The sequence below is a fragment of the Theileria equi genome, chromosome 1, assembly GCF_000342415.1.
Source record: "Theileria equi strain WA chromosome 1, complete sequence".
NCBI classification, from domain to species: domain Eukaryota; phylum Apicomplexa; class Aconoidasida; order Piroplasmida; family Theileriidae; genus Theileria; species Theileria equi.
In genome coordinates, this window is record NC_021366.1 from 2,764,085 (window position 1) to 2,788,361 (window position 24,277).

At 41.8% G+C, this 24,277-nt stretch overlaps 9 protein-coding genes across 9 annotated transcripts; 6 read left to right on the forward strand and 3 right to left on the reverse strand.

The window, feature by feature from the left end:
- The first annotated feature begins 26 nt into the window (after positions 1-26).
- BEWA_030240 (signal peptide-containing protein) lies at positions 27-960 on the forward strand. The gene has a single exon (XM_004829780.1). It carries the CDS (start codon positions 434-436, stop codon positions 872-874), a length of 441 nt encoding a protein of 146 aa, XP_004829837.1. The 5' UTR covers positions 27-433; the 3' UTR covers positions 875-960.
- A 104-nt stretch (positions 961-1,064) lies between these two features.
- On the reverse strand, positions 1,065-4,163 carry BEWA_030250 (tetratricopeptide repeat domain containing protein; the record flags this gene model as incomplete). The annotated part of the gene is made up of 4 exons (XM_004829781.1): positions 1,065-1,604; positions 1,638-1,694; positions 1,729-1,830; positions 1,866-4,163. 4 exons carry the CDS (start codon positions 4,161-4,163, stop codon positions 1,065-1,067), a joined length of 2,997 nt encoding a protein of 998 aa, XP_004829838.1.
- A 77-nt stretch (positions 4,164-4,240) lies between these two features.
- Positions 4,241-4,846, forward strand: BEWA_030260 (40S ribosomal protein S15, putative; the record flags this gene model as incomplete). Its single annotated transcript, XM_004829782.1, has 2 exons — positions 4,241-4,622; positions 4,659-4,846. 2 exons carry the CDS (start codon positions 4,241-4,243, stop codon positions 4,844-4,846), a joined length of 570 nt encoding a protein of 189 aa, XP_004829839.1.
- Positions 4,847-5,244: 398 nt separating this feature from the next.
- Positions 5,245-6,567, forward strand: BEWA_030270 (hypothetical protein; the record flags this gene model as incomplete). The annotated part of the gene is made up of 1 exon (XM_004829783.1): positions 5,245-6,567. The coding sequence occupies one exon, from the start codon at positions 5,245-5,247 to the stop codon at positions 6,565-6,567; it is 1,323 nt and encodes a 440-aa protein (XP_004829840.1).
- A 157-nt stretch (positions 6,568-6,724) lies between these two features.
- BEWA_030280 (hypothetical protein) lies at positions 6,725-8,494 on the forward strand (the record flags this gene model as incomplete). Its single annotated transcript, XM_004829784.1, has 1 exon — positions 6,725-8,494. The coding sequence occupies one exon, from the start codon at positions 6,725-6,727 to the stop codon at positions 8,492-8,494; it is 1,770 nt and encodes a 589-aa protein (XP_004829841.1).
- Positions 8,495-10,380: 1,886 nt separating this feature from the next.
- On the forward strand, positions 10,381-11,833 carry BEWA_030290 (60S ribosomal protein L6, putative). The gene is made up of 3 exons (XM_004829785.1): positions 10,381-10,428; positions 10,559-10,820; positions 11,508-11,833. The coding sequence occupies exons 2-3, from the start codon at positions 10,566-10,568 to the stop codon at positions 11,820-11,822; spliced, it is 570 nt and encodes a 189-aa protein (XP_004829842.1). The 5' UTR covers positions 10,381-10,428; positions 10,559-10,565; the 3' UTR covers positions 11,823-11,833.
- Positions 11,834-12,246: 413 nt separating this feature from the next.
- On the reverse strand, positions 12,247-18,145 carry BEWA_030300 (hypothetical protein; the record flags this gene model as incomplete). Its single annotated transcript, XM_004829786.1, has 5 exons — positions 12,247-16,929; positions 17,118-17,405; positions 17,440-17,505; positions 17,567-17,727; positions 17,761-18,145. 5 exons carry the CDS (start codon positions 18,143-18,145, stop codon positions 12,247-12,249), a joined length of 5,583 nt encoding a protein of 1,860 aa, XP_004829843.1.
- A 1,229-nt stretch (positions 18,146-19,374) lies between these two features.
- BEWA_030310 (hypothetical protein) lies at positions 19,375-19,783 on the reverse strand (the record flags this gene model as incomplete). The annotated part of the gene is made up of 1 exon (XM_004829787.1): positions 19,375-19,783. One exon carries the CDS (start codon positions 19,781-19,783, stop codon positions 19,451-19,453), a length of 333 nt encoding a protein of 110 aa, XP_004829844.1. The 3' UTR covers positions 19,375-19,450.
- A 365-nt stretch (positions 19,784-20,148) lies between these two features.
- BEWA_030320 (hypothetical protein) lies at positions 20,149-24,275 on the forward strand. The gene is made up of 2 exons (XM_004829788.1): positions 20,149-20,660; positions 23,609-24,275. Exons 1-2 carry the CDS (start codon positions 20,226-20,228, stop codon positions 24,179-24,181), a joined length of 1,008 nt encoding a protein of 335 aa, XP_004829845.1. The 5' UTR covers positions 20,149-20,225; the 3' UTR covers positions 24,182-24,275.
- Positions 24,276-24,277: the final 2 nt, after the last annotated feature.

The window sequence follows — 24,277 nt, forward strand, 5'->3', positions numbered from 1 at the left end:
TGTTAATTCATATTGAATGTGTTGGCTGTGCCAACTTAACTGGTTTTAAAATATTCTACGTGCTTATTTATGGAACCTTCGTTATTGGAATTTGGGATTTTTTTTAAAGTGTAGGCAAGGCCAGGGTACAGCGTATCTGGGATGGTTAAGCCTATCGGTGTGTTCAAAGCATATTCATAGGCTTAACAGTGGAACATTAAAAGGTGCATAATATTGTACCTGTCAATAATATTAATTACTTGGACGGCTATGAAGAAGCAGTTGTATAACATGATAATTCAGTGATACTAGGCATCCACAAAAACATGTCTAGAAGTTACAAAGCTTGGAATAGGAGGATATTAAGATGCGTTCTTGGAGTAAAGGATGGTTGTGGATTACAGCGTTGGATATACAGGGATGACATACGTAGAGGACCGATACTAAATACACAATGAACGCTATTGTTGCTTTGATCTCTGCTGTCAGCGTCTTCGCTGTCTCTGCTCTTCACCTTGACTTCACTGGTGATTGGGCTGCCCATGGCGGTCTCGTCAAGGGTGTCCACCATGGTGCCAAGGTTGCTCACTTTGTCGCCGGTGGTGAGGTTGTCGATGGTCTCAAGTGCGGTGCTCACTTTGCCTGGACTGCTCCAGCTGCTGTCAAGGAAGTCTTGGCCTTCTCTCACTGCAAGGAAGGTGGTCTTGTTTTGTTCCACGTTTCCTTCGCCAATGGCGCTGAGGCCTTCTTCCATGTCGTTGGTGGTGTTGCTGAGGAGCTTGCTCACCGTGTCTGGTTCGGAAAGCTCGCCAAGGGTGTCTGCAAGCATGCTCCAGCCCTTGCTGGCTTGCCACATCATGCTGTTTTGGCTGATTTGGAGCACGTCTTCGCCTAAACATTTTAACCTTTCAGATCAATTGGAGATTTTTAAATAATGTCATCATTACTCAGTTTGTTTTCAAACGCTTAAATTACGCTGTAATGGTTACAGTTGTGTAATGTGATTATTATCCAATATATACTCGGTAGTTTGGATGTACATACAGTTGAGGGAATGGGTCTAGAGAAGTACTAGGTAGGTAGTATCAAGTGGCTCCATTCACGACTTCATCCTCATAGACACAAATAACATCTTCCACTTCTGCAGTTTCAATGAGGGCATTAATTTCCTTTAGAAACTCTTGGTGAACTTCTGGAGTTCTTGCATCAACTCTAGCTTTGATGGCTTCCAGCGTTGAAATCACATCTCCCCTCTTTTTCCTTCTAGTTTCTAAAGAGGCTCGTTTCAAGAGCGTAACCATTGACCCTAGACAGTTTGTCAACCTTTTCAACTGAGATACATCATGTTCCCGTTGAGATTCTGCATCATTCTTTTTAACTGCCAACTTTGATACAATTTCACTCTCAATACTTCTGTATTCCTTAAATGTGACTTCCAAGGCGGTCTCATAGTTCTTGTTGAAGCTGAGATATTTGCAATAAATTTCCCAAATTTCTCCAGAATCTGTAATTTCTGTAGTTACGTGCTTCAGAGTTGCTTCAATTGACCTTTTTGTGGAGTCTCGTTGGACTTTTTGGTCATACTCCACCAAAAATGCAACCATCCAAGGCTCGATTATCGATTTCTAAGGTGTTATACTCATTAACTCATTACTCACCTTTCCTAAATCTAGCAACTTTGTTATACAGTTGCAGACAGATTGGACTTCCCTAGACTATTGGGTATTTATAAAAGTGTAAAAAACAAACCGAAACTGAAATGCGCAGTAAAATGTCCCAGAGTTGCCACTTTGTCGGATTATGCTTTATCGCTTGGTCTATACAGAGCCTTGCACTTGTCATGCTCTTCAACTGCATATTTTTGTGAGCAAAGTATAAAAACAAACATTCATGTGAGCAGTGGACATGTTTGCCCATGCATCTGATGATTCTGGATTCAGAGCTACGACGCGAGAAAAGGCATTTATGGCTCCCTGAAGATTTTCAGTCTTTAGAAAGCAACATCCCAATAGAAACTGACTGGATTCCCTCATTGGATTAATAGCAAGAGCAAGTTCTAGAGATTTAATGGCCGACTGATGGTCTCCAGATTGAAAATGCATCACCCCAAGAGATCTCTGAGCCCTTGCACATCTATTTCCAGAAATCTTCCATGCGGTTTCGTAATGCTTCATATTCCTTTCCACATCTCCCAAGAAGCAGTAGAGCTGTGGAGTTGGATTTTGCTCCAACTGTTCCTTCACCAACCTCTTGGCATCCTCTTTGCGATCGGCGATAATTAGACATTGAATAGCATCTTCCCACATATGCAGCTGTTTATAAATTTCAAATGCTGTCAAAAATGAGCCAATATTACACATTCTCCTGGCAATTTCCCTTTTAATGTCCCAACACGATGGATAGTTTGTGAGCCAAAAATATTCCAATCGAGATCCTGTAGCAGGAGATGGCTCTAGATAATTTTCAGAGAGAGAATGAAGTTGAAACGTTGCTCTTTCTACAGTTTTATTGCGATTATACTCCGTTTTGCAGCGAAGCCACAAGGCCAAGGAGGTGATCAACCACTTGCTGTCTGAGCTGGATAGACACTTTGTAACAATTGCACCTATATATTGAAGAGCAAGTTCATCTCCTTCTGGTATGGTAAGGAACCTATTGAATCCGTTTGAGAGAAGAAAGACCTGTTCAAATGGCGAAAGGGTCTGCACCTGTTCATTTTCCAACTTTGGTGCTTCTAGTATATCATTATCGTCATAAAGCGAGTTCAGTTGGATGTTACTTGGTGCAACATCTTGTAAAGAGTGTTCTGAGGGAACATTTTTAGCTCCACTGCTCGTCTTTACAATTAGCTGAGGTAATTGACGTTGTTGGTATTTGCGTCTAATCCCTAGCTCTCCGGTAAATTCAAATTCGAATCCGGTAATTTTGGATATTAAATTAGAGATTTTATCATGAAGTCTACTCAGATTATAAAATGGTAGCCTTTGTACTAATTCCAAGAGAAGATGAGGTGCTACATTTGGAGTAACACTGCATTTTAAAACTACATTTTCTGATATTATCAATGGAGCAAGTCCATCCATATTTTCCTTTTTTTGTAAAACGTCACTCTGCACATTTTCGCCAATGATAGCGTCGCAGGTGTTTATGGTAAAATCTTCATTTATAACCTTTGACCTCTTTAAAGCCTCGACAAGGCCAAGTACCGAGGCATTAAACAACGTTGGACATGGATTATGAACAGAGTCTTCAATAATCTTCTGCCATACAAATGCGATTCTGGAACGCCATATTCCCAGTGATTTCAGCCTTTTCCCTTCCCTTGCTAGTGTAGAGAGCAGGATTACGGCCGTGTAAAAATACGTTGCCCCGTGCACACCGGAGTATACCACTTCACCATCTATGGCCAAATCGTCAATCACAGCCTTTATGAGACCCTTGAGAGGGTGATCATCCGGCAGATTTGTAAGTTTCAAATCAGGTGAACCCAGAATGCACCTTTCGGCAAATTCCTTCGAGAGAAGGTCTAGTCCATAGGCCGAAATGCTAGTGTTTGGCTCTAGTGTATCCAACTTGTCTGGATCAATTTCCTCATCCTTTGCAACTCTTGCATACTTTTCAGAGAGACACTTGTCGGCTTCTAGACAAACAGAGAGCGGCGGCCCAAGCCAGTTGACCCTCGCAAAAATGTTCAGACAAAGCACAAGAGCACTCAGAACGTGAAGTTCCTCTAAGCCGTCCAAGTCTTTGGAGATGTGTTTGGTTATCTTTTCCGTAAAGTGCCTGAATAGCCATTCATTCCCCCCTTGTGTTGCATCACCTTTCGCACCTCTAGATGCCTTGAGGGATCCTTCTTCCGGCAGAAAGACCGATCCTCCCAGGAGCCCATCAAGGGCCAGAACTCCTCTATGGACGTCTGCAGCGTTCACATGGGCTATAGCGGCGAGCGTATCTTCAAGCTCTTCTTTCAGCGGGTCACTGGAGCCTGAGAGGCTGACTAGCAGGTCTTCCTGAGGCGACTTTACCGACGGATAGAGCAGCAGGGATTCAAAATGCCATAGAATGGACGATCGAGCGCCTTCCAAGTCCATACGTTCACCTTCGCTGAAACTTTTCAGGCCCGAGCCAACGCCAGAATTCCCTGGAGCTACAGCGTTCCGGTCTCCGTGGATATCTTGGCCCATTTCGTGTGATTGGGCAAAGAATTTGAAATGACACCATGCGGAGCGACTTGGGCGCACATTTGCGTTAGTTGACCAAAATGTCGCAATTTGGCCAAGGACTTGTGGCATTTGGGCCAATTGTTGGCAGGTCTTGCAGTTTATTCACGAAACTGGGCCATCGCAGCGTTTCTCACGTAAAATCGCATATCATCAAAGGTATACCGTTTGAAAAGATCAGAGCACAAAAGACCGAATGGTATAAGAAGGCTGAGGCTGCGTTTCTGGCCGAGAGGGCCAAGATACCACAGGGATACGTTGGACGCTGGAAACACGACGATCTGTCCAATTTGGACCCTAAAATCGCACAAGCGCTAAGCCTAAGATGTGCTAGTGGACGGGAATTGCGCAGAGCGCGCACAATGTTGATCATGAAACACCTGCAGAAGCAGCCGTTTGACACTGGCAGTACTCCCGTTCAACGTAAGTTTTGTCTCGTTTTCTCATTTAATTCCACAGTTGGATGCATATCTGAAAAGGTCCTGAACCTGCGGGCTCATTTGATTCGTCACCCGAAAGATAACGGCAGGAAGAGAGCAATGGCAATTCTGCTAAGCAAGAGGCACCGACTAATGAAGAGACTCTATAATGAAGATTTTGAGCTTTACCAACATGTTTGCAAGGTTTTAAGTAAGTTTATTGCGTAGTATGTCGTTAGGAGAACAAGCTAGCGGAGCTAGGAGACGACCAAAGGGGGTCTCTAGAATAAGAATGGATGAGGGAGTTTATGGCGAGTATACGCAGTATAGGAGCCTGTGTATTCATTGGTAGATGGAGGAATTAGCCATGAGTGGAAGAAGGATAGGAGTGATGATGACTATATGAACGTAGCGAATAGAGGAGCTCGTGTATTCTGAACTTTGGACAATCTTGAGGTAACAGTAATTGAGTCCATAAGAAGCTAGAAATGCTGGAATGTTCCATAGGATCACCCGGTGAGCTAGTTGTAAGGGAGTCTATCTCTACTGTATGCTCCCTTTGGTCGCATTGAGACTCTCATGTATCTCAGAGTTTTGAAAGGTCATACTCTATCGAATCATGGAGGATGAGTGCTGGAGAATTAACACTGAATATAAATCAACAATGTGGAAAAGATGGAGATGGAACATGTAAATGTGGTAGTAATATACCTGACATAAGGGCAAGAGAGGAGACTAATCAGCCGGTAGCCGGCTTTACCAAATACACTCATTATTGTGAATATGAAGGAACATTTAAGCTAAAAAAGAAGCTAGGTGGACTTAGCATAATAGAAGTAGTAGGAACAGCAGGAGGAAAGCCAGGACCAACAATCTCTGGTGTCACGGATGTTGCAGTGTATTTCTGGGATGGTGAACCTAATATACCAATCCTTATTGGAATTACCAAGAGTAATAGTAAACCTACATTCTATGGCAGGAGTAAGAAAGGTAGCCCCTGGATGAATGGTAGAGTACCTAATATGAATGAACAAGAAGCTTTGGATAATCAGAACTGTCACAATAACGATGCGGTTACTATAGATCTATCTTATGGAGTATCTACGGATAAAATCAATGGATCATATTGTTGCAGTGATAACCATGGTTTTAATAGGATCACTGTTACTCCTGTGACAGTTTTCTGTTCAACCCATTCTAACTCTCTTACATTCTACAAACACACTATTAAAGGTCATTTGAGACTGGGAGCCATCAAGTACAATGATGGAGGGGAAAAGAGTATAAAGCGCATAACTTTGGAGGGACGACCATTTCTTCCAAATGTAAAAGCAATCTATGTTTTTTACTGTCAAAAGAATAACCCATTATTAATATACATTGAAGATGGAAATCAAAATGGTGTTACTGGATGGTTCCAGAAAAATGGTGCCTCCGGTAGTAATGGAAATGAAAAGTGGACACAAACTCATGTTCTCGGAAACATAAGACCAGATAAGTTAACTAAACCTATAGACTGTACTAGTGAAGGCGATTTTAAGAAACTTGCTAAGGAACTAAAGAAACTTAACTGTGAGTGCTTGAAAGAATGTATTAGAACCCTTGACCCAGAACATCTTGGACAGAATGGTGTTCAACGTGAGGAGGTCCCAGCAGCTGACTTATCTGACCAGGTTCCTGATACGGAGTCTGAGACTAAGATTCTTCTACAAGGTACTCCAGTGGCTCAAATGGCTGAAGATGCCATAGATGGTGAAAGACTAAAACACCTTATTGTTACTCCTTCTGGAGACTCTCCTGATCTACCTACCATCATAGGAGTACCTACAGCTTTTCTTACAACTTCTGCCTTGGCTTGTTTTACAGTATGGAAACTCTATAATCGCTATAAAGGAGATCCTTGGGTTAGACAGATATCCTATAGGGTTTTAAAGAATGTACCATATTGAGTATGCATAGATCCACTGGTCAACATTCATCCCTACTGACAATTCTGTTCACACCAGTTGAGACATTAATGGATTACTACCATGGAAGGATAAATGAGTAGGATAGAGGGAGACCGGTGGAGGGACTATTAGGAAATACTACTGAATAAAATGGAGGATGCCAAGTGGAGTAACAATCGAAATTGACATTGATAAAAAGGAATCATATACAAATGTAACATTAGCCACTGATAATAAACCTACTACAAAGGATGGGACTGTACTATATGGATACTGCAAGCGGATATACACAGTAGATAAGAAATATAAGATAGAAAATATCAAAAAGGGGCATTCTGAACTAAATGGGTTTAACGATTTGAATCTGTATTCAAATGTTTCGATTTACTACTGGACAACTAAGGATAATCAGATTTTCATTATTCAACTTGGAGAAGATGATTACTATGACACTAATGGTGGTACTGAGTGGAATAAATATTCATATACAACCTCTCATGCATTTATTAACGACCTTGATGAATGGAATTGTCTACTAAATAGTATTCATGTAGCGGATATTAGCCAAAAGAGTTCAAACCCAAGGAGCTCTTACAACTGTCCTTCTTGTGGTAGTTATAGTCACAGGACTATCAGGATAAATCGTAATGCTTCCAAAGAGCATACACACCAGTATGTTCGGTATAATCATGAGATAGAAGAAGGTCAATTTGGAACTGTTAGGAATGACAAACATACAATACTTTCGGTACCTGAGGGTGTAAATAGTCTCTATGTGTACTGGTCTACAGGTACGAGTGCAACACGAAGGATTTTGTGTTATTCGAATAAAGGATCTTACAAATGGTATAGTAAATATCTTGGAGACACAGAATGGACTGAAGAAAGTGCTCTTACTCAAGATCCAGATACTCTAGAAACTACTCCTGAGAAGATCCAACAAGTTATCCAAGGTTTTTCTACTCCTAATGTGATAATAGATCTAAAGCAGGAAACTGCTGATTCTTACACCCCTAAGAACAATGTCCTAAATTTTAAAGTTGAGGTAACTGGGAATCCTTCACAATCTGGTTACTATGAATATAAACATTCAATGGTTGGAGAGGGTACATTCAAGGTCAAGAGCGTTGTACATGGAGGAAATATATTGGATGGTATAAAATCAGAGATTATCAGCAGCATATCGGGGTTTTATTTGGGAGCAGAACAAAAATACGATAATCTCCTAATTGTTAAGCTTACAAGTGGAACTGAAGAAAAATACTACAAGAACCCTCATGGAAGCAATTGGAATATTGATAATTTTATACATCAGCCAAACCTATTGACGCATTTAGACTTACAGAACTGCAAACGTAACAATGCACATGTACCAGATATATCAAAGGCTGGATCTACTACTTATCCCTGTTATGCTTGCGAGGACAGTGGACAGACAGTCACCTTTTCTGCATCTTCAAATGAAGTGGATGGAAAGTACAAGAAAGTAGTTCACACCATATCTAGTGCTGGTAGTAATAAAATTGGTGCTATAGATAATAGTAATAAACGTCAATTTGGTATTAAGATCACTAGTAGTGTCACATCGCTTACTGCATTCCACTATCCCCCTAATAACGGAAGGCCTCTCTTGATCTACCTTCCGGGATTATCCACCAGTTGGTATAGAAGACAAGATAAAAATAGTAATAGATGGGAAGAAATAGAAAATAATGCTCCAGAGAGTGACAATGACGGTGCCAAGATTCTTAAACTTTTGAAGAAAATAAATGGAGATAAGGAAGGACCTTCTGGGGGAGAGATAGCAGGTTATAGTACTGCAGGTGTAATGACTCCATTGGCCACTGCTGAAGCAGTAAACTATACACTTGACACTGGGTGGAGTATAATTAGAAGGGTAATGGCTATTTTTAATGCTGCCATATAGAGACACTCCCCTCTCTAGACTACTCTCTTGTTGGTATACTGGAATGCTAGAATCTATGCAGACATGTGAGAAAAACTATTCCATTCTGAAAACTCTGTTGACTTCACTAATGGTACTCAGCTCACCATCCTGCCCCTGCAAACATTTATATTCACCTTATGGCACTTTGGTACCTTATGAACATTCCTGTAGCACCTGTCCTCATCTTCTTCTACCAGATGTTTATCCACATGTGGGCTCGTAAGAATGGTCTGGTTGATATAGGGTATATGGTAGTTGAAAACCAGATATGGCTAGGCATTATCAATTCGTGTATAGCTACACTCCTATGGACCATAGCCTATTTTCCACATTTTCTGGATGAAGAGCCTAAAAATCCCGGAGTAACCATTGAGCTCTCAAAGACCAAAAAGCTAAATAATGGCAATCTTCATTACCATGAAGATGATAGATATGCTACTACTGGATATAAGACCATTACTGTCACAGGTAAAAAGGATGGCACTAGTCCTGGAACTACACAATTCACAGTGAGAGCAGTAATGGATAATGGTGGTAAGAAGCTACTCCTCCGCCCATGCATGCAAGGGCTATTTTGGGAATTAATTGCATACTACGGTACTAGTAATATCAGAGAACCTCTCCTAATTTATGCGAGATCTGACACCTTCCATTATTACTACTGCAAGGGCTCAGACAACTACTGGTATAGGTACAAGAATGGTGATGAACGCAGTAAAATAATGCCTGAAGATGGTACTGCTACTGGACTAGGTAAACTGCTTAGCGTACTCCAAGGTCCAAAGACTCTTACCAGTAATAACTTCTCTAGTGTTACTGATACTATTACTGACTTCCAATCTGATCATGCCAATTATGACTACTGGAAAGTGTTAGGAAATCACGATGGTAGCTCATGGTGGAATCCTCTATACTGGCGCTTATCTCCTACCTGCATGCCACTGATTATGCATGGTTTAGCGGTCGGAGCTATGGGCTCAATTTATCCTCATTTGGTTCCCAAGACCTTGGTATCTACCAAGCATGCTCGTATATTTGACGTACTCAGTATGTTCTTGGCGCCGATTCCCGTACATGTAACCGGCTCATCAAACATGGGAACACCTGTCTCATAAATGGCCCCCCTTGGCCACTCTGCTTAGCTCTCTATGCCAACATTCAGACAAACACCATTACACGAATACTACAGAACTAAAATGCGTGCTCTTTTCGATCCCGGATTCTAGGAATCGAGCAAAGGTTTGTGTGTTGCCCTCCAACATCTGCATTCTTCTCAGGCCATCAACGTCATTGGGGTGGACGGGGACCGTTGCAAGTTTTTAATTCGACAAAAGCTGTGGTGGGGTGAGTATATTTGTCCTTTTGTAGCTCTTGAACAGGGAGATTTCGGCCGAGACCCATCAAGCTCCCATCCGGCAAAAAGATCGCCTACACTAGGCATCCCATGGAACAGCCACCAGAGGGCTTTAATGGTTCGTTTTCCACCTACATTACATCTCATTTCGCTCTCATTCTTCGCCGTTACACTTGCACACACAGAGCCAAGGAAGCACAAGGACGAGATTGCGGTGTCTTGGCCGTACGGCGTTAGCTCCCAGCGTGTTGCAGGACGTTATGTGATTCACAATCCAACCGCTCCGGGCACAGGTTACTGTCCAGTGCCTCTCCTCTTTTAGCCGACGTTTGTCTAGCGCGCGACCAGTGGGCCGAGACTCTCGCGCCAGTCCCAGGGGTGTAGGACCAATGGCAGGACCGAGGAAATTGCGACAAAAACGGCCGGGAAGAGAACGAAAAATCGCGCCGCCGTTGTCCTTCCGGTGGTGGGGACTGGGCGTGTGGTGGGAGCTCCGCTGGGCTCCATTTTCACTTTAAAATTTGCCATAGACTTGAGAATTTTAAAAATTTATAAAAGTGTAAGTATTTGCTCGATTTCATGCGTCAGCCGGTCGTTTGGGCCTCTGGGGGCCGAAATTGGGGCTCCCCGTTGTCCGCGGCCGATTTCTCGCACCTCATTCATCTTTACAGCTCATGACACATTTACAGATATAAAATGAAGAGTTTGTGTTCTTCTGATTCTTTAAAGGTGCCTCCAGAGGTCACCATTTCGATCAAATCACGTCGTGTCACCGTCAAGGGCAAACACGGCGAAATCACTCGCGATTTCAGCCACCTGCCCATCGACTTGCACATGTCCAAGGACGGGAAATCGGTCGTCATTAAAATCTGGTTCGCCTCAAGGACCAGAATCGCCGCCATTCGCACCTGCCTCACTCATATCAGCAATATGATTACCGGCGTCACCAAGGTTTGTTTAATGTGAGCTATGGAGTAGTGAGCTCAAGCGACTGTAAGGAGCTCTATGGCGACCAACGGAAGCCTAAGGAAGAGTAGGATTAAGGTCATTACTGGAGTGCAACGGAAGGAATAATGACCTACCGACGTCAGAGACTAGGTAGTATATCACTATGGAATGAGCGAAGTGAATGGAATAGTGATGACGAGTATACGTAAGTATAGGAGCTTGTGTATTCGTCGTTAGATGAAGGAATGCTCTATTATGAGATACCTGACATCAATTCCCATTCCAGTAGACTCTTTAGGGACTCTCTATTCTACTTGTGGAGCTAGGAGGACGACCTTAGGGAGTCCCTAGAAGAATAGATGAAGGAGTTACCATTAGGAGATTCTCAACAGCTAGCTGTATAATGCAAGAATACTCAGTATGGGAGTTCCTAATGTTTGCTATATGGATCTGGTATGGAGTAGGTGAACAGGTTACATCTCCACAGGCATTGTCCCTCGAATGCTCATGCTCATCATAGCCCTGCTACTCTTCTTCATGCTACGCATTACGGTCACATATTCTCCCTCCGGCTAAAGCCTGTGGTCGGATAGCTCACTACTCCATACTTCGCATCCCTCATTCTTTGTGACATTTCGCTCAAGCTCAATGCTGCGCATTACGCCATACTCATTTAACAAAAACATGTAGAAATACCAATACAAGATGCGTTTGGTTCATGCCCATTTCCCCATCAACTCCAACGTCAGCGACGATGGCAAGGTTGTCGAGATCCGCAACTTTTTGGGTGAAAAGCGCGTGAGGGTTGTCAAGGTTCTTCCAGGCGTACTCGTCAAAAAGTCCGACGCTGTCAAGGACGAGTTGGTCCTCACTGGTGTAGACGTTGAGTCTGTGTCTCGTTCAGCCGCCCTCATTCACCAATCTTCCATCGTCAGGAAGAAGGATATTAGACAATTCCTCGACGGTATCTATGTCAGCGAAAAGGGTGTCGTTGATGAATCTTAACTTCTAAAATGTATCGTGCATGGCTAGGCAAATTTAGATCCGAATCCAGGATCGGCATATATACGACAGATTGATGTAGTTGTCTTGACAAGCTGCCACACGCTCGTAGTACCCTGAAAGAGCTTGGTGAAGACCGGGTATGGGATCCGACAAGTGTACTGTATGTTTGTGTGAATTGTGAATGTAGAATGGTTTATGTATCAATGAGTGGTTAACAGAGGGAGGGTTTTTGGCACAAAGTGTGCAAAATGAGTGGCAAGAGGGTGCTGTAGAGTCCCAATGTTTGTTCATAGGAAAGGATAGTCGACTATTGTGAGGTTAAGCAAAATGGGAGAGACCCAGTAACAAACAACAAACCAACAAATTAAGACCAACCACTCAGTATCCAAGCTAGTCTCCCTACTGGAAAGTCCATAGATACTCATTAAATCTGTCTAACCCAAGGATCTCCTCTAGAACGCTTAAATGCCCACCAACCAAGTCCAGTAAGACCACCAGCTCCGGCAAGAGTACCAGAGGTAGAGCCTCCAAAGATAGCCCATGAGCTTAGACCAGCAGCAGCAAGTTCAACTCCGGCACCAAATTGTTCAGCAACAGGAGGTTCTTCAGGTTGACATGTACTTTTAAGACAATTGAGTACATCGAGGATTGCTCCGTGATTTTCTGGAGAACTTAGTTGAGTGTCTTTAACCAGTTCCCATTTATCACTGTCATTATCAATATCCTTATTCTGGTACCACTTGAGATGAGTATTCAGACCGGTAAATTCACTGAGGGTATGGTTATAATACACTAAAAGCGGAGTAATTTTATCCTTCTCACACATGTAAACTCTTACTTCTTTTACATCTAGAATTGGGTTGTCAGGAGTTGGTCCAATATTGTTAAGAGTTACTCTACCGTTAACAAACTTTACAACATGAAATAGTTTTCCAGAACCATTGTTGAGAGTATGCTTATAGACCTTGTACTCTCCGAGAGTAGAGTTGGACAGTTCTTCAGAAACGGTCATCTTATCTTTATCGTGAGAAGTGTCAAAAGTTTTATCCTTGCAGGCGTCATAAGTTCCGTTTTGATTCTTACTAATGTCTATTATTACTGTATTATTAAGTTTACAATTGAGAAGGTTGAGTTTATTTTCTAGAGCCAGTTTAGTGAACAAGCCGGAGTCTATTTTTTTCCATTTATTGTTTTCTCCGGAAAGTTCACCTTTATTTTCATACCATTTGTCAGTGGATAGTATACCTGGTGCCTTATTGGTCATCTTGATGAGTAAGGGTCTGCCTCTCTTATCTGTATAATCCTGCCTATTAGGATTTTCCAGGGGAGTCCAGTAGAATACTGAAACACTATCAACATACTCCATATTTCCTGTTAAATCTCTTTCTGTGATAGGTTTGGTACTATCTTTGAAGTCACTAACAGTAAAGTAATTCCCTGTTCTACCATGGATGGTATGAACATATTCAGTGAAGCTTGTGATTCCTGGTAGCTCCTTCTGTCTCACCTCAATAGTGAAAGGAGGACTTCTATAAGTAGTAAAAATTTTAGGGTGGTCCCTCTCATAAATATCTATAGTGACAGAGGGTGGCTTACAATCACTATTCAGTTCATCTAGTATTCTCAGTATCTTATTGTAATCGTTCTCATTCTCTGGAACTTTAGAGTCTATTGTTTTCCAAGTATTTCCCTTATCATTACTCTGAAACCATTTCTCAGATACTATTGCTTTTGGTATGTAAATTAGAAGGGGGTTGTATGTCCTGTTACTACAGAAATAGACAACAACTCTAGTAGCATTTTTGAGAGGAAGAGGTTCCAAACCATCCAGTTTTAGGGCAACACCACCTTTCTTGAAGGCAGATATGATAAATGATCCTCCACTAGGAGTGTGTTCATAAGCCTTGTACATAGCAAGCTGATTCTCCCCGGGAGTGGTATCAGTAACTTTTACTTTCTTAATATAACTACCTCCATGTCCATCATGACAGTACTTAGAAGTCTTTGTAACATCTATTTGAACAACGTCGTTAATCTCACAATTGAGCAACTCTAACTCCTCCTTAGTAGGTTTACCATCAGAGGAGACTCTAAGAGTGTATGGTTTCCAGCTACCATTTTTGCTGTTCCTATAGTATGTATTAATTCCAGCATTAGTAGTAACCCCTACCAAGAGGGCCCTATCAGTATTACCGGTCCAGTAATAAGCAGAAACGGAGGTAACCTTTCCACCAGTTCCTTCAACTTCCTTTCCATCATCATCCAATACTCCCTTTAGTGTGAATTCGTCTTTATTAGGATATAGAGTATGTTCGTACTTGAGGAAGTCCTGGGTAGGGTAAGTGGTTTCTGTGACCCTAATTGTAACACTAGGAGTTTCAGTAGGAGCAATATACGTAGTTTCTCCACCAATTGCATTTTTATTTTCTGAGAGTTTAATGATTACTTGTGGTGGAGGTAAGGATGTAAATTTTATGGTTGTAGAGCCACTAGAAAATTTGGAGCCAGGGATAATGGAGCAATCACCGATCGTGCAATTCAAACCGGTATAGACCCCTTTTAGTTTCTCCCAGTTCTCGCAGTCTCTATTCTTAATCTTTTCCGGTAATACACCATCAAGTTCACCGGCTACCACCCAGTTACTGTCATGATTGTTCTTGTTCTGTCTTTTGTACCACTTTTTCTGTCCAAAAGCATCAACATATATGAGGATTGGGTTATTTTCACAGTAGAATGTGTATATATCTACAGGGCCTTCTATGGGAAATTTTAATTCATCGGCTTTTATTCTTTTCCTTTCATTTAACTGACCCTGAAGATAATACTTTATCTTCGCAAGTTTATATCCTTTATCTTGAATTTTATGAATGGAATACTTTATGGAAGACGTATTGGTTGATACAATAGAATTAGAGATAAGTGTTATTGACTGGGAACTAACTTCAATCTTATTTCCACAAGAATGTGATCGGTTTCTGATAGAAATTTCTGTAATATCCATTGTAACCGCTTTGTTGAGATTACAGTTAAGATCATCCAGTTTTTGTTCAAGTTCCTCGCCTTGGAGTTGGGATTCTCCATGTGGATACCATTGATTCCAACCTCCTTTGTTTGCATGATACTTATAATTATTATTACTTTCTATGATTTCCACTAAAAGAGGGTTTTCAATTCCTCCCTTCTCTTTCCAGTACCATACAGCCAAGTGTTTAATACTATTACCACTGTTGAGTTTTAAACCAGCCGTAGTGTCATTATTCTCTTCTCCAAATATGACTTTCTCAACAGTAAAAGGTCCTATACCAGAATCATTCTTGGTGTGCGTGAGTTTTACGAAGCCAGAACCAGGAGGGTCTACAGACTTTACCAACTTAACCTTTTGATCGGATATTCCAAAAGTATATGTATCATGTCCTTTTCCATTGCTAGGACTCTTCTGTATATCTATGATAACTCCGGATGAATGGGCTGTGCTAGCTGCAGGTATAGGAGTGAGTGGTGGAGGAACAAGAGCTGGTAGTTCTTGTTTAACTTCATTCACAATTTTAACCGCTATCTGCATCAGTTTTTTAGTGTTTGGTGGAGTCTTTCCGGGTTTCATCTTCAGTTTATCTAATTTTTGAAGAGTGAAAACATATTTTTTCCCCTCAAGGTTAGCCTGCTTCCTAGCTTGGTCTTCTTCCTCTTCTTCTTTAAGTCCCATGGGAGGTGTGAATTCTGTATTGGAAATATGTTTTTTTAGATCTTCAAAGACTTTATCTGGAGAAGTTAGTTTGCCATTTGGTTCTGGATATTCTCTGAACGATTTTGTACTATCCTCAGGGAGGCTATTTGGGTTACATTTGTTCTCACTGAGTAATTTGGCCACCTTACGAAAGTTCTCTCTCAAATCTTTGTTAATTTGGTCTTCATTCTCAGGAATATCCAATAGGTCCCAACCATTCTGGGTGATCCTTTGGTACCACTTGTACTCTCTGTATCCATCCTTAGCATATAAAATTTCCAGGAAAATAGGTTGTTCCTTACAGCTTGTGGCATAATACACAGAAACAGAATATGCATTTTTAATGGGGAATAGAATGCCCTTTTGCTTTTCGCCACCTTTCATAATTCTACCAATTGTGAATGGGAGCTTATCATCTGAAGAATGTTCGTAATTAGTGAATCCCGGGAATACATCGTCCAAATTATTTTCTGTAACCTTGATCCTCCTATTCTCACAATCTTTAGTACAACAGTATTTTTTACCATTATCTCTATTGGATATATCAATTGTGGTTGTTCTATTACGTAAGCAATTATGCTCTACTATAGCGTTATTCAATTCACCAATTTTGTCTTTATCTCTTTTATCCCATTGCAAACCAACTCTGCCATCATTGAAATAATATGTGGGCTGATTTCTAGTATCTAAAACCTTGACCACTAGTGGTTTTCCTAGATGATGTTTCCAATAAAATGTGGAAATCTCCTTGACTCCTTCCGGAGGTATTGGTATGGGAATCTCTGTACCATTATATTGGATTGAATGGACCTTAAAGGGTTGGTTATTTTGAGAAGTTTGCTTGAATTCATACATATCATTTGCACCTTTAAGTTTATGTCCACTTACATTTACTTTATTATCGCAGTAATAATCTCTGTTCTTATGCTTTAAGATGTCTAATGCTGCCGAATTGGAAGATTTACAGCTTAGTTCCTCTAATTTCTCCTTAAGATTGTCAAGTTTATTTAGATCATTCTTTCGAGTCCACACCGTATTTCTTGACCCAGTGGAAGAAGGATTTTCGTTAAAGTAGTACTGTTTTCCTCCGTTGTTAATTTCTATGATAAATGGTATGTCACGTTTTTCTCCACCATAGTAAACAGAGACTTCTGTAACACCAAAAACATTATCAAGCCCATCACTAAAAATCAATTCTTCATTATACTTCACATTGTATAACGTGAATGTTCCTCCTTTTGAAAGAGTATGAATATGCTTATCATAGCCTCTTGTAGGATTATTGATCTCCTTTGTGGCTGTAACACTGAGGTAATGTGGTTTTTTGTTACATCTACATCCTGATGTACCACATAATTTATCTAGTTCTAATTTTAGCCATTCCTGACTCATCCTCCATGTTCAGGTAGAGTATTGTCTTTCAAAACTCTGAGATCCATGAGAATCTCAATGCGACCAAAGGGAGCAGACCAGCACTTTACTCCCTAGACTATCATTCATTCATCCTCCCTCACAACTAGCTCACTGTCAGAGAGTATCCATATTGGCATATAGTAACCAATTAAACTTACCGGAAAATTCTTGAGAAAGCAAATGTGAACGGGGCCGATAAAAACGCATCCACATAACACGGAGAGCATGCTTCCGAGCACATGGACCATTGTGGCAAAAATATCATAGGCAAACTGGGTTCCACCTCTGATATATGTGCACAGGTTAATGAGAATTTCCAATCTACGACATCCTGCCTGTGTTCTACACGGAGTATCTGTGTTTTCTCCAAAAGAATCTGCGATTGCTTTAATTTGTGTGAATCTTTCAATATTTGGTTCCAGGTATTTCTTCTGGATTCCTCCAAACTGTAAATTTCTGTCTAGTCTAGTTCTCAACAACCTTGGCAAATTCATTCTTTATTATCTTTACTAGGATCCTGGCCGTCTCCAAGTCCTTTGTCATTCTCTGTACGTTTGTTTATGAAATGAATGAGTTATAAATGGTCATAAGGGAAACATAAACCAACCGATTTATCATCAAGCGCCTTGTAGTCTTCGACATACCTGTCTTGAAAGTGTTCCTTCATGTGATCCATTGTGGAATCATCAACTAGTGGATCTGTATCTTCACTTTCCGAGCTCTTTTGGAATTCTTTAATCATGTTCCGAAAGTAGGCAAGCTCGCGCTCTACAAACCAGTCTATGAATGCTGAAAACAAACCTCCATATGTCATTTTAATCTCGAGCTCTACTCGCTTGATATAGGCTGGATCTAAAACGGTAATGTTGTCATTTCTTGCGATGCTTCCAGAGGCACTGGAGTCGGCTCCGTCGATGAAATCATCAGATTGGCCGTTTCCACCGTCACTTTTATTGGCAACGCTGCCGCTCACGTCATTCATCAACTGCCTGTAGAGATTGGTGGAGAGTCCGTCAAGCCTAGTGTCACTACCACCAATTTCTACCCCCAAAGGGCCACTTTTGTCGGTAATTCCAGCGTACTGAATGCCTTTCTGGTTCAAGAATCCTCCAGTTTGGTCATTTCGAACACTTTTAGCGAGCGTGTGTGCGATGTTGCCAATGACGAGCCCAAAGACGTATAACATTACATTTTTCATTTGCCTCCAGGTCTTCCATTTACCTTTTAGTACAAATTAAAAGATACCGAGTGTGTTGCTCTAAAATTCGCACTGAATGGACGACATCAGGCAGGTGTGTAGGGAGAGGAAGAAATGGCAAAGCATTCCCGCCCACTCGCCTCTACGTACTGGAATGAATGGATGAAGAATAGAGAGACAAATTACAGAGCTGCAAACACAGCCATTTACTATTGTAGAAGATGACCAGAGGTCAAGTTATCCGATTTTGTAAAGTCAATAAAGCGAACGCAGTGAGCTCTATGGCGACTGTAAGGAGCCTAAATGATCACTATGGAATGAGTCTAACGAATGGGCGACCAACGGGAGCTTAAAGAAGAGTGATAGAGACTCTATTAGCCTAGTGAATAGAGGAGAAATGGCGAGTATACAGAGTATAGGAGCTTGTGTATTCCCAGGGCTTGGTAGATGGAGGAATTAGCCATGAGTAGCATCCTTAGCGGAGCTGTAACAATGATCATTAACCTGTCAAGGTTCTCCTTAAAACAGTCTTTGTGAATCCCGATTGAGTAGCTTTCCTAGATTCTTTTCAGGTAGATAGTATTAGTCAGCAGGCCATTTACCCTGATGTTCATATTTGAAATAAGTCTTGAGGTAGCCGTCTCCAGTAAAGGCCAAAATGGTCATTATGGATTGGGGTGTGAATGTGTTAAAAGTTGAAATATTACCACCCCTATCTTTGCAGCATTGGCAGTTGTTAGATGTACATTGGTCAGGTTGGCATTTTCCTCCAACTCCTCCACATCCACAGTTGCACGTTCCTTGGCAGTTCCCTCCTTTGCAGTTTTTTGTGCAGTATTTACCTACTTGCTTACCAGTACATACTCCATACTAGATCCAGATAGCAAACATTAGGAACTCCCATACTGAGTATTCTTGCATTACGCAACTCGAGGCTGAGAGTCTCATAATGGTAACTCATTCATCAATACTTATTCTAGACTCCATACTGTCGTCCTCCTGGTTCCACAAGTAGAATAAAGAGTCTACTGGAGTAGGGCAAGTGACCATTTAGGCTCCTATACTAAAGTATACTTTCAGTCCTCTACTCACTAGGCTAATAGAGTCTCCATCACTCTTCCACTCATTCCATAGTGATCTACTACCTAGTCTTCGACGTCGGTAGGTCATTCTTCCTTCCGTTGTACTCCAGTAATGACCTTAATCCTACTCTTCCTTAGGCTCCCGTTGGTCGCCACAGAGCTCCTGATAGTCGCTCAGTCCTCCGCTTGGCTACGGACACATAGTTCGCATTTAAGACTTTGCATTCTGATTAGCGGCGGCAGACAAGAGCGCTAAATCATGTTGAACTTTCCAGTTCCTGTAGGCTCTTGGTTTTGCGGGGTTGTAAAACGCCTCGGCGTCTTCACTTTGTGAATTTGTATAGAAAAGCTCCGTCGTTAGCATTTCGCGGTCTGTTCCTCTAATGTACTGGTAGAGCATAATGGGTGGAAATACGACCCACAGCTTGCGGCACAAAATCCCTCCCTTGATGACCCGTTCCTTCATCGTTGGCGTCGCCGTCTTGTAGCGCAAGGCCCGAATTGGCGCCAATAGCGCATATCCCATGGACGAAAAGAATCCCATTGTGGCCTTGTCGATTATTCTGCAAACCAAGAAGCCTCTGCAATGCCCTTTTGGCTACCCTCCGAGCCTTAGATGGTCTCGTCAACGCCAAACTGCGTCCTAAACTCGACCAAAGCTTAAATCCTGGCTACGCCTCACTACGGGTGCCAATACGCTCCAATTTTCTTCGCTTTGGTGGAAAATTCCCAGGGCCGATCGATCGCCTCGATTATCCTTGCCGATGCTCGTTTCCTGGTTCTTACCTCGCGTCCCTGTTATCGTATGCGACTCGTTTGTGCCTATGGTTCCGTTTCTTGATCAAAGAGTCTGGCCCCGGGCGGGTGAGGGTCCCCATGGGGAGCCGAGTGTGTAGCGGCGCCTGGATTCGGCCATCCATAGCCTCTGTGTTCTCGCAACTACCTCTATACCCTCTGTTACTAGACGCTCGCCATAGTCACAGTAAATGGAAGGGTATGTGAGTGGTTTGGCGGCGGATTTGCTGGAACGTACGCACCGGTACTTGGCAGCGGCCAATCTGGGCAGTTTTATACTCCCCCTTCCCTTTTCAGACGAGAATGTCCTGGATACCAAGGGGCTCATTGTCAAGGTACTCTCAAACGTCTCGTCAGTGACCAAGGATAAGCTCCAGAGCATCGTCGTCGAACTCAGTGGAAGGAGGAAGAAGGACCACTCGTCGTTCTCCAAGGCATACGATTCCACGTTTGAGAGAGTAAGCAAGAGAGACGTAAGGAGAACCAGCGCTGCAATCGGGAATTTAAAGGCAAATTTGAGGAACTTTGGACGAACGGGAACCGGTTCAGGGATGGCCAATGGAAACTCCATGAATGAACTTCAAGGGATACACAGCGCAGAAGAAGTTGCCGGGAAGCTAATCGAGGTAAGTCAGCATAAGCATCCTCACCGATGCGAACGTGGTAATGGTAGATTTGGTGGAGCCAGTGGAGTTTGTATGAATGATGGACTTTGGATACTCTCTCTGACAGTGAACTAGTTGTGAGGGAGTCTATCTCTACTGTATGCTCCCTTTGGTCGCATTGAGACTCTCATGGATCTCAGAGTTTTGAAGGAGCATACTCTATACAAACATGGAGGATGAATGGTGTGTTAACGTTAAATGTAAAGTGTAAAGGTGGATCATGTAGTTGCGATAAGGATCCAAATCTTAGCATTATTGCCAAAAAGGAGACCAGTATTACTAATGTCACAGGTTTTGTCGCATATGTACATTCTGGCAAAGAGCAATTTACTCTCAAGGGAACTTTAAGTGATGGCGATACACTGGGGGATGGACATGACATCAAAAATGTTGATGAAGTCTCTGTTTACTACTGGGACCAAGGCCATGACAATAGCGATGCAAAACCTCTTATCCTAGAAGTGGACATTGGTGGAAATGAAAAGAAGTACTACATTAAGTATGAAAGTAATGAACAAGAAGTACATGACAAAGATGCAAAAATTTGGGTACACCATGGAATTTCTGAGACATCATTACAGATCAGATTGGATGATAGAAATTGTGCCAGGAACAAAGTTATTCCATTTGATATTGGTGATACTCAAAAGGTTTTTAGCTTTGATTCCAATGCTTCCAAAGGTAAAGGCATACAATTTGTTAAGTCTACCACACTATCCGGGAGTGAATACATGGTTACATCTTACACGTTTTCAGGTGATTCGGAGTTTAAACTGTCTAGAGTTGACTATGACAAGAGAAAGATTACTGAAATAGATCCTCCTATTAGCGCACTAGATGGAGTAAGACTGTATTCTAATACATCAATTTCGGATGTACCAATTGTACTTGAGTTAGCTGAGGTTGGAGGTGGAAACTCTAAATTTTATGCGAGTAAAGATAAGGATAGTTGGCAGCAAGTTGATGGAGAATCAAAGGGCTTTTATTATGGTAGTAAAGAATTTAATGAAAAACAACCTACAGAAGCTTTAACAAATAAGTTAGATGAGGTAATCTGTACTCATCACAATGCAGTCACTATGAATATTACCAAAAATTATTCTGAACAACTTTCTAGAAAGAGTCCCAATGGTACTAGGTATTGTTGCAGTAAGAAGCATAATAGGGTCTCTGTTGAAGAAATACCAGTTTCTTGTGTACATCACCCATCAAGCAATCTTACAGCTTATAAGCACTCTGTTCCCAATGGAAAACTGGCCGGCATTAAATTCTACCTCAATGGTGATCAAGGTCAAAGAAGACGTATAACATCTAGAAACTTAGGTCTGCCAATGGCTGCTCCAATTGACGTATATGTCTTTTACTGTGGCGAGAATCCAGCGTTGGTATATGTGAAACAAAATGGAGGGACTATAGGATGGTTTAGGAAGAGTAGGACTAGTACTACCAAAAGATGGACATCAACTTCTGTACTCAAAGGAATAACACCTGAAGCCATTAATAGCTGCAAGAAGTGGAACAAACTTGTGAGCGTGCTAAATCAACTACACTGTACTACATTGGGCAGGTGTCCCAGACAAGACTCACCGGCACGTTCTGATGAAGGTACTGGAAGCGGAGAAGATGAGGACATTCCCTTGGGATCTTCTGAGGTTGAGGATGACTCATATAAGGTACTAGGTACTAATGCTGGAGATGGACTTCAAGCTGCTGTTGCTCCTCAAGGTGTTTCTGCTATTTCTCCGCCTCAACCTTATGAAAAAGAAAAAGAACCCGCTGAAACTGTATATGAACCTGAAGGATTTAAGAGTGAAAAGGTTCAAAAAAAACTCACTGATGATAATCATGGTACTAGTGTTGATAGAATTGACGCTAGAGTAGGCCATGATGGAGATGAATCATTTCCTCTTGGTCAAGAACTTCAAGTAGAACTTGAAACTGCTAAGGTACAAATGTATCTTGATCAATCTGCTGGAACTCCGTCCGGCCAAGATACTATTTTTCAAGATGAAGAAGGTCCTACTGAGGGTGGCACTCATTTAGTAACTCCTCTTGGAGATATAATTAAAAGAGCACTTTCTGAAGTCAATAATGCCGTTAATGATGAAAAAATATTCAATGACCTAGCAGATATTGGAAAGGCAGGGTCTGGTCTCGCTAGTCAACTTGGTATAGAGGTCATAAATACAGCTTATCACCTGGTTAAGGATCTTGCTAGTGCTAGTATTGATAATAAACCTAATGTTGACCCTAAAACTACTGGCGTAGGTGTTCCTGAAGCTGAACATAAATCTAAGGAAGAATCTCTAGAAAATGATGAACATCAAGGACCTACTGCTAAATCTGTTGGTGATTTTGGTGTTCCTACTGGTCCTCCTGGTGAACAAGGTGCTCCTAAAAAAGCTCAACAACCTGGTCAAGCTGATGCTAGAGTCAATAATGGAGTAGGAGTTGTTGATAAAGATGCTGACACTCCTTCTCCTAGTCAACCTGGAGCTACTCGTTCTCAAGCTCCTACTCCCATTGCTCCTGCTGCTCAAGAAGCCTTAGCCCCTTCTGGTGGTGGAGGCTCTTCTCCTACTAATCCTGGTATAGCTATAGGAGTGCCTACCGGCATTCTTACTGCTTCAGGTTCTCTTACTGGACTTGGTTGGTGGGCATTTAAACGTTCTAAAGGAGATCCTTGGGTTAGACAGATATGAGACTCTATGGAGGTACTAGCTTGGATACTAAGAATAGTAAGAATGTGCCATATTGAGTATGCATATATCCATTTGCGGACCCTTGCATAAGACCTTAAGATACCCGTGGATACTCCACACTCATGCTCAAAATCCACTGGCTATCATCTTATACTCCTTTACACCAACATTCATGTTATACATTTATCCACAAACATTTACATTCAGACGATCCAAGGTTTGACGGACGCGACAATTGTCGGTTTTATCCTAATAATTGGGGCAAAGAAGCAAAACGCTGGCGATACGGATGTGCCCCTGATACCAATGGCTGGTGGTATCGTGGAGTTATTGGATCCGGAGGAACACTGCATAAGGGCAGTTTGGTGTGATCCAAGTCTGCCTTCTCATGTTGAGGCTGATTTTGTAAAAATACTAATTTTGCGCATAATAGGACATGCATTCGACTATGGATATCCTGGTTCGAGTACACCTCAAAAATTTAAACATGTTTCAATTTCAAATACGCTTGGGATTATGTTCCCAAAATCATGTTATAGTTTTTTAATAAATGGACTCAAATTTGGAAAACATTTTGAAACGGGAGCTAGCGGAGGGTCACACGAGGACTCCGTCTCAAACCCATGCAGGTGTTTCAAGTTGGCGAACTTGTGCGATTCGCAGCTATTTTGGGGAATTTCAGAGTCTAGGCTACGAAATACGTTTAATAATGTAAAGTCACAGGTGCCAACTATGCCGTCGCAGGAAACATTAAAGGCCATACAGTGCCTCTCTGCATGATTTTTTCTTGTTACATCCTACAAGATGAAATACCATCTAGGTTAAGAATTTTAATGAATTTGATGATGTATGGTAAGGAATTTATACGGTTGTGCG